Raw genomic sequence first — 9,820 nt, 5'->3', positions numbered from 1 at the left:
TTATTTCCCTGTTTCCTCCAGAATGGCATCCTGCACTACTGTGGCTTCCAGGTTCTGGCTCCTCAGATCTTCTGGGCCCCGTCTCACGTTCCCTCTGAAGCACGCGGTACCATGCTGGAGGGCTGGCGCGCACGCATGCAAGGCCTCCTGGGAGAAAACCCACTTGCTTTCACTCCCTTGGACTGCTTTGATGGGGAGAAGGGTTACCAGCTGAAGCCTGAGGTCCATGAGAAACATGCCGCCAAGGAGTTTGGACTGACCGTGGGGATCCACCTGGGAAAGGCCCTGCCACCCAACAACCAGATGAAAGCTGGAGTCTGAAGAATGACTGTTGGTTTTTTATGATGAAAAATAAAAGATGGTTAATATGTTCTGAATTTCTGTTGAATACTTGGAAACTGTATTGTAGTTCAAATGGCTGGGTTTGCATATACAGTGGGGCAAAACAAGTATTTAGTCAGCTACCAATTGTGCAAGTTCTCCAACTTAAAAAGATGAGAGGCCTGTCATTTTCATCCTAGGTATACCTCAACTATGAGAGACAAAATGAGAGAAAAAAATCACATTGTCTGATTTTTAAAGAATGTATTTGAAAATGATGGTGGAAAATAAGTATTTGGTCAAAAACAAAAGTTCATCTCAATACTTTGTTATATACCCTTTTTTGGCAATGACAGAGGTCAAACGTCACCTCCTCTAGGGGGGTCCGGGGGCATGAACCCCCGGGAAGATTTTTTTTTTTAATATTGAAGTTAAAAGCATCAATCTTGTGCACTTTGAGAGCAACATTAGGAGATCTATGGACACATCTCTCAACACCCATATGAAACAGAACTGCAAGCAGATTTTGTTTTTCTTTATGGGTATTTTACAAATCACTCTCCTTTCAAACTGTATTCTTGTTTATTAATAACTTTTTTTTACTGTCATAGTATTTTATACCTGTTTTTCATCTATTCTCTTATTTTTTTATAGCTATAATGATCATATAAAGGTGTGCCTTTACCTCACTGAGCTGAGGTTATCAGAGCCGCTCAGTCTTTCAGGAGAGAGCTCTCTAAAGCTCTCCCCCCGCGGGCCCTTAAACAGTAAATTCCAATGTTAATAAAAGCACACAGAAGCTGTATATGTTTTTTGGGAGTTTGATTTATTTTAAATTAACACAAATAAAACATTAAAACCTATAATTGCACACTAAAACCATTATTTCAAAAAAAGAACAATTTCACAAACCTCTGGTTTTTGCTGGGGCAGTTCAATTAGATTTTTTTGGGGGGGTTGTGCCATAGTTTATGGGCGCTGTATGCAATATATGCATAGTTCTGTTAGTATAAGATAAGATGTACTTTGTTGATCCAAAATCAGCAAATTGTGTTATGAAATTAAAAAAAATACTTTTTAAATTTCTAACTTTTTTTTTTTTCTTTCAATTTTCGGCACCCCCTATGGGTTGATGCGCCCTTAGCATTCGCCTATACTGCCTATGCCGAGGGCCGGCCCTGATTAATACAGTTAACAAGTGGAGGACAGAGGAGGCTCTTGAAGAAGTTACAGGTCTGTGAGAGCCAGAAATCTTGTTTGTTTGTAGGTGACCAAATACTTATTTTCCACCATCATTTGCAAATAAATTCTTCAAAAATCAGACAGTGATTTTCTGGATTTCTCTCATTTTGTCTCTCATAGTTGAGGTATACCTAGGATGAAAATTACAGGCCTCTCATCTTTTTAAGTGGGAGAACTTGCACAATTGGTGGCTGATTAAATACTTTTTTTGCCCCACTGTATATGCAAACCCCAGCCATTTGAACTACAATACAGTTTCCAAGTATTCAACTGAAATTCAGAACATATTAACCATCTTTTATTTTTCATCATAAAAAAACCAACAGTCATTCTTCAGACTCCAGCTTTCATCTGGTTGTTGGGTGGCAGGGCCTTGCCCAGGTGGATCCCCACGGTCAGTCCAAACTCCTTGGCGGCATGTTTCTCATGGACCTCAGGCTTCAGCTGGTAACCCTTCTCCCCATCAAAGCAGTCCAAGGGAGTGAAAGCAAGTGGGTTTTCTCCCAGGAGGCCTTGCATACGTGTGCGCCAGCCCTCCAGCATGGTACCGCGTGCCTCAGAGGGAACGTGAGACGGGGCCCAGAAGATCTGAGGAGCCAGAACCTGGAAGCCACAGTAGTGCAGGATGCCATTCTGGAGGAAACAGGGAAATAAAATGAGTGTTGATGCAGACAATAAATGAGTTTCCTCTGGAACAGCTTTTTGATAATCATTCATCCAAATACAATACCTGCAGTGGCCAAAGAGTGACATTCATGTCTCCATTAATGCCATTTGCACTGAACATGGACTCCTGAGACCCAGTGGTGAAGGACAGCATGGCCTTCTTGTCCTGTGGAAAAAGAAAAGATCTACTGTAAGTAGGGAGAGATAGCGTCACAATAAGGCAAACCTCTTGATTTGCTTTGTTACCTTGAAGATTCCCTGGCTGTAGCGCTTCTCGTGGGTGAAGGCAAAGCCCAGTGTGAGCACCCGGTCTATCCAGCCCTTCATGATGGCAGGAACAGTGAACCAGTACATGGGGAACTGAGAAGTAGGGCTTAAGGTTAGTTCCTAACAGAGGCATGGCTTAAAAGAATAACACATTTTCCTTCTGGCTCTACCTGAAAAATGACGAGGTCTGCCTCAGTGAGTTTGCGTTGTTCTTCAGTGATATCAGCAGTAAGCTTTCCCGCCTCCCATGCCAGTTTGGTCTCCTCTCCGTAACAGAAGTGATCTGCATTCTTAACTTCTCCTGCAGGGAAAATAAACGTTTGCGAGTCTGAAGACTAGTTTGAAAGCTAAACTATTTATTTTCAGTGAGGTATTTACCAGTGATGTCCTCAGCTGTAGCAGTGGCTTTAAACTTCATGGCATACAGGTCAGATACTTCTACTGTGCAGCCCTTAGCGGTTAAAACTTCCACCGCAGCGTCTTTGGCTGCAGAGTTGAACGAGCCAGAGCTCTGGTGTGCATACACAATCAACACTTTCTTTGACGCTGAAACAAGAAATACATGATTCCAATGAGAACAGAAACACATGTATTAGATTCAATCTGAACATGAGCTATACACTCAAGCCCTCAGCAAATACAAGAACACAAAGTTAAAAACATACCCATTTTGAAGCAGGAAATTGTAAATGCTGGATTTGACACAGACTGTGTGTTGATGGAAAGAGTGGCTCATGCTAGAGCAAACTGAAGAAGCTGCTTTTATACTCCACACCACTCAACATACTGCCTTCTGGCTCATTTCTCACAGGTGCTGTCAATCAGCAATCAAGATCACTGACCAATCAGCTGGCAACTACCAGGACTCATCAATCTAGTATCTAATCTCCATGTATTCACTGAGTTTGGACAGCCTTTTAAATGGAGAGGAACTTTTCTACCACTACAAGCCAGGTAAATGTACATTTTTTATCCAGCTGCAGAATTAACCTGTTTTTAACACAGGACACACTTACAATAGAACACTTACAAAAACATTTTGTCATTCATTTTAATGTTTGCTTTTTCCCCATTTCAGCCGACCCAGAAAGAGACGCAGCGTAGGTTTTTCGTGTCTCTTATGCGTCTTTTAATACAGAGGCCAGATCTGAAGGATCAGAACGAGGTTACTATTCTAGAGCTGGGACACAAATGTGCAGAGCTACAAAAGGCATTCTACAAATAAGCATATTTTGGAAGTTATAGGCACCTAAGATCAAAGCATAATAGTTTGGTGAAGGGAGGATTAGATCAAAATGACAGGGTTGACAGAGATTAAGTGTTTGAAATGAAGGGTTACAGATTATTTTTGTCAAGTCTCCTGACCACAGAAGTTAACTTGAGAAACTTCAGTGAAAAGTCAACTTGGCTCCAAGTTTAGCAATCGGTGAAATCTTTCCCAACAGGAGTTTGATGGACGTTGCGTCACAATACTTAACATTGGTAAGCCTAAAGAAAATGTAATACAACCGGTTGCCATAGCAACATCTTGTGTGCGTTGCCATTAAAGCTGAATGAGTCAAACGACTGTTATATAAATACAAGTAAAATGCTGAGAAGTACAAGAAGTGCTTTACTTGAATTATTGTACAGTGTGGCAAAAAAGTATTTAGTCAGCCACCAATTGAGCAAGTTCTCCCACTTCAAAAGATGAGAGGCCTGTAATGTTCATCCTAGGTATACCTCAACTATGAGAGACAGAATGAGAAAAAGAAAAAACCAGAAAATCACATTGTCTGATTTTTAAAGAATTTATTTGCAAATTATGGTGAAAAGGAAAATAAGTATTTGGTCAATAACAAAAGTTCATCTCAATACTTTGTTATATACCCTTTGTTGCCAATGACAGAGGTCAAACGTTTTCTGTAAGTCTTCACAAGGTTTTCACTGTTGCTGGTATTTTGGCCCATTCCTCCATGCAGATCTCCTCTAGAGCAGTGATGTTTTGGGGCTGTCGCTGGGCAACACGGACTTTCAACTCCCTCCAAAGATTTTCTATGGGGTTGAGATCTGGAGACTGGCTAGGCCACTCCAGGACCTTGAAATGCTTCTTACGAAGCCACTCCTTCGTTGCCCGGGCGGTGTGTTTGGGATCATTGTCATGCTGAAAGACCCAGCCATGTTTCATCTTCAATGCCCTTGCTGATGGAAGGAGGTTGTCACTCAAAATCTCACGATACATGGCCCCATTCATTCTTTCCTTTACACCAGGGGTGGGGAACCTTTTTCCTCTCAAGGGCCATTTCAATTTTTTCAACATCCTCCGAGGGCCGTACAAATGATTGACCTCTGCTTAAGGTACTACAATCACAGCCCATTCATGTGTGCAAATGTATTTAGTTTCCTATCCATGTGAACATGATTTAAGTGGGGGAGGGGGGGCATGCTCCCCGGGAAGATTTTTTTTTAAATGTTGAAGTTAAAAGCATCAATCTGGTGCACTTTGAGAGCAACATGAAGAGATCTATACATCTCTCAACACCCATATCATATGAGACAACTGTAAGCAGATTTTATTTTTCTTTATGGATATTTTACAAATCACTCCCCTTTCAAACTGTATTCTTGTTTATTAATAACAACTTTTTTTTACTGTCATATATTATTTTATACCTGTTTACTTTATTCTCTTATTTTTGTATAACTATAATGATCATATAAAGATGTGCCTTTACCTCACTGGTTGCAGAAAAAGCTTCTTATATTCGTTAGCATAGCTAGCTAACCAGATGCTAACAACAACAAAGTTATTGACTGTATGATCAGTATGACAGATGAACAGATTGCCCACTGGGCTTTCAACTAAAGACACAGCCACGCAACAACTGCGGCATGTCTACGGCTCCTTATGGGTACTGCTTGGAAGTGCTGGAGCGGCGTTCTGGTTCTCTCCGTCAGAACTGCACCCCTGTCAGACGAGACATATACCACGTGATGACACGTTAGGCTCGTGTTGTGTTCAAGGACCCTGACCTTGGCCAGGAAAAACAGGCACTCGCTTTGTTTAATTTGTTTGCGGTCTAGATTTCTTAAACATTTTTCTTTTTTGCGTGTGTTTATAAATTACCTCGAGGGCCGTACCAAATGGTCTTACGGGCCGTATACGGCCCGGGGGCCGGAGGTTCCCCACCCCTGCTTTACACGGATCAGTCGTCCTGGTCCCTTTGCAGAAACACAGCCCCAAAGCATGATGTTCCCCCCCCCCATGTTTCACAGTAGGTGTTCTTTGGATGAACTCAGCATTCTTTCTCCTCCAAACACGTCTAGTTGAGTTTTTACCAAAAAGTTCTATTTTGGTTTCATCTGACCATATGACATTCTCCCAATCCTCTTCTGGATCATCTAAATGCTCTCTAGCAAACTTCAGACGGGCCTGGACATGTACTGGCTTAAGCAGGGGGACACGTCTGGCACTGCAGGATTTGAGTCCCTGGCGGCGTAAGTGTGTTACTGATGGTAGCCTTTGTTACTTTGGTCCCAGCTCTCTGCAGGTCATTGACTAGGTCCCCCCGTGTGGTTCTGGGATTTTTGCTCACCGTTCTTGTGATCATTTTGACCCCACGGGGTGAGGTCTTGCGTGGAGCCCCAGATCGAGGGAGATTATCAGTGGTCTTGTATGTCTTCCATTTTCCAATAATTGCTCCCACAGTTGATTTCTTCACACCAAGCTGCTTACCTATTGCAGATTCAGTCTTCCCAGCCTGGTGCAGGTCTACCATTTAGTTTCTGGTGTCCTTTGACAGCTCTTTGGTCTTGGCCATAGTGGAGTTTGGAGTGTGACTGTTTGAGGTTGTGGACAGGTGTCTTTTATACTGATAACGAGTTCAAACAGATGACATTAATACAGTTAACAAGTGGAGGACAGAGGAGGCTCTTAAAGAAGTTACAGGTCTGTGAGAGCCAGAAATCTTGTTTGTAGGTGACCAAATACTTATTTTCCACCATAATTTGCAAATAAAGTCTTTAAAAATCAGACGGTGATTTTCTGGATTTCTCTCATTTTGTCTCTCATAGTTGAGGTATACCTAGGATGAAAATTACAGGCCTCTCATCTTTTTAAGTGGGAGAACTTGCACAATTGGTGGCTGACTAAATACTTGTTTTGCCCCACTGTATACGCAAACCCCAGCCATTTGAACTACAATACAGTTTCCAAGTATTCAACAGAAATTCAGAACATATTAACCATCTTTTATTTTTCATCATAAAAAACCAACAGTCATTCTTCAGACTCCAGCTTTCATCTGGTTGTTGGGTGGCAGGGCCTTGCCCAGGTGGATCCCCACGGTCAGTCCAAACTCCTTGGCGGCATGTTTCTCATGGACCTCAGGCTTCAGCTGGTAACCCTTCTCTCCATCAAAGCAGTCCAAGGGAGTGAAAGCAAGTGGGTTTTCTCCCAGGAGGCCTTGCATACGTGCGCGCCAGCCCTCCAGCATGGTACCGCGTGCCTCAGAGGGAACGTGAGACGGGGCCCAGAAGATCTGAGGAGCCAGAACCTGGAAGCCACAGTAGTGCAGGATGCCATTCTGGAGGAAACAGGGAAATAAAATGAGTGTTGATGCAGACAATAAATACGTTTCCTCTGGAAAAGCTTTTTGATAATCAGTCATCCAAATAAAATACCTGCAGTGGCCAAAGAGTGACATTCATGTCTCCATTAATGCCATTTGCACTGAACATGGACTCCTGAGACCCAGTGGTGAAGGACAGCATGGCCTTCTTGTCCTGTGGAAAAAGACAAGATCTACTGTAAGTAGAGAGAGATAGCGTCACAATAAGGCAAACCTCTTGATTTGCTTTGTTACCTTGAAGATTCCCTGGCTGTAGCGCTTCTCGTGGGTGAAGGCAAAGCCCAGTGTGAGCACCCGGTCTATCCAGCCCTTCATGATGGCAGGAACAGTGAACCAGTACATGGGGAACTGAGAAGTAGGGCTTAAGGTTAGTTCATAACAGAGGCATGGCTTAAAAGAATAACACATTTTCATTCTGGCTCTACCTGAAAAATGATGAGGTCTGCCTCAGTGAGTTTGCGTTGTTCTTCAGTGATATCAGCAGTAAGCTTTCCCGCCTCCCATGCCAGTTTGGTCTCCTCTCCGTAACAGAAGTGATCTGCATTCTTAACTTCTCCTGCAGGGAAAATAAATGTTTGCGAGTCTGAAGACTAGTTTGAAAGCTAAACTATTTATTTTCAGTGAGGTATTTACCAGTGATGTCCTCAGCTGTAGCAGTGGCTTTAAACTTCATGGCATACAGGTCAGATACTTCTACTGTGCAGCCCTTAGCAGTTAAAACTTCCACCGCAGCGTCTTTGGCTGCAGAGTTGAACGAGCCAGAGCTCTGGTGTGCATACACAATCAACACTTTGTTTGACGCTGAAACAAGAAATACATGATTCCAATGAGAACAGAAACACATGTATTAGATTCAATCTGAACATGAGCTATACACTCAAGCCCTCAGCAAATACAAGAACACAAAGTTAAAAACATACCCATTTTGAAGCAGGAAATTGTGAATGCTGGATTTGACACAGACTGTGTGTTGATGGAAAGAGTGGCTCATGCTAGAGCAAACTGAAGAATCTGCTTTTATACTCCACACCACTCAACATACTGCCTTCTGGCTCATTTCTCACAGGTGCTGTCAATCAGCAATCAACGTCACTGACCAATCAGCTGGCATCTACCAGGACTCATCAATCTAGTATCTAATCTACATGTATTCACTGAGTTTGGACAGCCTTTTAAATGGAGAGGAACTTTTCTACGACTACAAGCCAGGTAAATGTACATTTTTTATCCAGCTGCAGATTTAACCTGTTTTTAACACAGGACACACTTACAATAGAACACTTGCAAAAACATTTTGTCATTCATTTTAATGTTTGCTTTTCCCCCATTTTAGCCGACCCAGAAAGAGACGCAGCGTGGATTTTTCGTGTCTCTTAATACAGAGGCCAGATCTGAAGGATCAGAACGAGGATACTATTCTAGAGCTGGGACACAAATGTGCAGAGCTACAAAATGCATTCTACAAATATGCATATTTTGAATGTTATAGGCACCTAAGATCAAAGCATAATAGTTTGGTGAAGGGAGGATTAGATCAAAATGACAGGGTTGACAGAAATTAAGTGTTTGAAATGAAGGGTTACAGATTATTTTTGTCAAGTCTCCTGACCACAGAAGTTAACTTGAGAAACTTCAGTGAAAAGTCAACTTGGCTCCAAGTTTAGCAATCGGTGAAATCTTTCCCAACAGGAGTTTGATGGACGTTGCGTCACAATACTTAACATTGGTAAGCCTAAAGAAAATTGAATAAAACCGGTTGCCATAGCGATATCTTGTGTGCGTTGCCATTAAAGCTGAATGAGTCAAACGACTGTTATATAAATAAATATACAATCGCTGAGAAGTACAAGAAGTGCTTTACTTGAATTATTGTACAGTGTGGCAAAAAAGTATTTAGTCAGCCACCAATTGTGCAAGTTCTCCCACTTAAAAAGATGAGCGGCCTTTCATTTTCATCCTAGGTATACCTCAACTATGAGAGACAGAATGAGAAAAAAAAAATCCAGAAAGTCACTTTGTCTGATTTTTAAAGACTTTATTTGCAAATGATGGTGGAAAATAAGTATTTGGTCAAAAACAAAAGTTCATCTCAATACTTTGTTATATACCCTTTGTTGGCAATGACAGAGGTCAAACGTTTTCTGTAAGTCTTCACAAGGTTTTCACTGTTGCTGGTATTTTGGCCCATTCCTCCATGCAGATCTCCTCTAGAGCAGTGATGTTTTGGGGCTGTCGCTGGGCAACATGGACTTTCAACTCCCTCCAAAGATTTTCTATGGGGTTGAGATCTGGAGACTGGCTAGGCCACTCCAGGACCTTGAAATGCTTCTTACGAAGCCACTCCTTCGTTGCCCGGGCGGTGTGTTTGGGATCATTGTCATGCTGAAAGACCCAGCCACGTTTCATCTTCAATGCCCTTGCTGATGGAAGGAGGTTGTCACTCAAAATCTCACGATACATGGCCCCATTCATTCTTTCCTTTACACGGATCCGTCGTCCTGGTCCCTTTGCAGAAACACAGCCCCAAAGCATGATGTTTCCCCCCCATGTTTCACAGTAGGTATGGTGTTCTTTGGATGCAACTCAGCATTCTTTCTCCTCCAAACACGTCTAGTTGAGTTTTTACCAAAAAGTTCTATTTTGGTTTCATCTGACCATATGACATTCTCCCAATCCTCTTCTGGATCATCTAAATGCTCTCTAGCAAACTTCAG

General features: G+C 42.2%; 2 protein-coding genes across 2 annotated transcripts; both read right to left on the bottom strand.

The window, feature by feature from the left end:
* Window positions 1-1,839: 1,839 nt before the first annotated feature.
* On the bottom strand, window positions 1,840-3,301 carry LOC307022617 (NAD(P)H dehydrogenase [quinone] 1-like). The gene is made up of 6 exons (XM_079655461.1): window positions 3,162-3,301; window positions 2,875-3,042; window positions 2,667-2,797; window positions 2,476-2,589; window positions 2,294-2,395; window positions 1,840-2,196 (listed from the first exon to the last, which is right to left on the bottom strand). Exons 1-6 carry the CDS (start codon window positions 3,163-3,165, stop codon window positions 1,897-1,899), a joined length of 819 nt encoding a protein of 272 aa, XP_079511587.1. The 5' UTR covers window positions 3,166-3,301; the 3' UTR covers window positions 1,840-1,896.
* Window positions 3,302-6,705: 3,404 nt separating this feature from the next.
* LOC307021527 (NAD(P)H dehydrogenase [quinone] 1-like) lies at window positions 6,706-8,085 on the bottom strand. Its single transcript, XM_079653731.1, has 6 exons — window positions 8,027-8,085; window positions 7,740-7,907; window positions 7,532-7,662; window positions 7,341-7,454; window positions 7,159-7,260; window positions 6,706-7,061 (listed from the first exon to the last, which is right to left on the bottom strand). Exons 1-6 carry the CDS (start codon window positions 8,028-8,030, stop codon window positions 6,762-6,764), a joined length of 819 nt encoding a protein of 272 aa, XP_079509857.1. The 5' UTR covers window positions 8,031-8,085; the 3' UTR covers window positions 6,706-6,761.
* Window positions 8,086-9,820: the final 1,735 nt, after the last annotated feature.

The sequence above is a fragment of the Notothenia rossii genome, assembly GCF_949606895.1.
Source record: "Notothenia rossii genome assembly, chromosome: 10".
Classification (NCBI taxonomy): Eukaryota; Metazoa; Chordata; class Actinopteri; order Perciformes; family Nototheniidae; genus Notothenia; species Notothenia rossii.
This window is presented reverse-complemented; position numbering and strand designations above follow the sequence as displayed.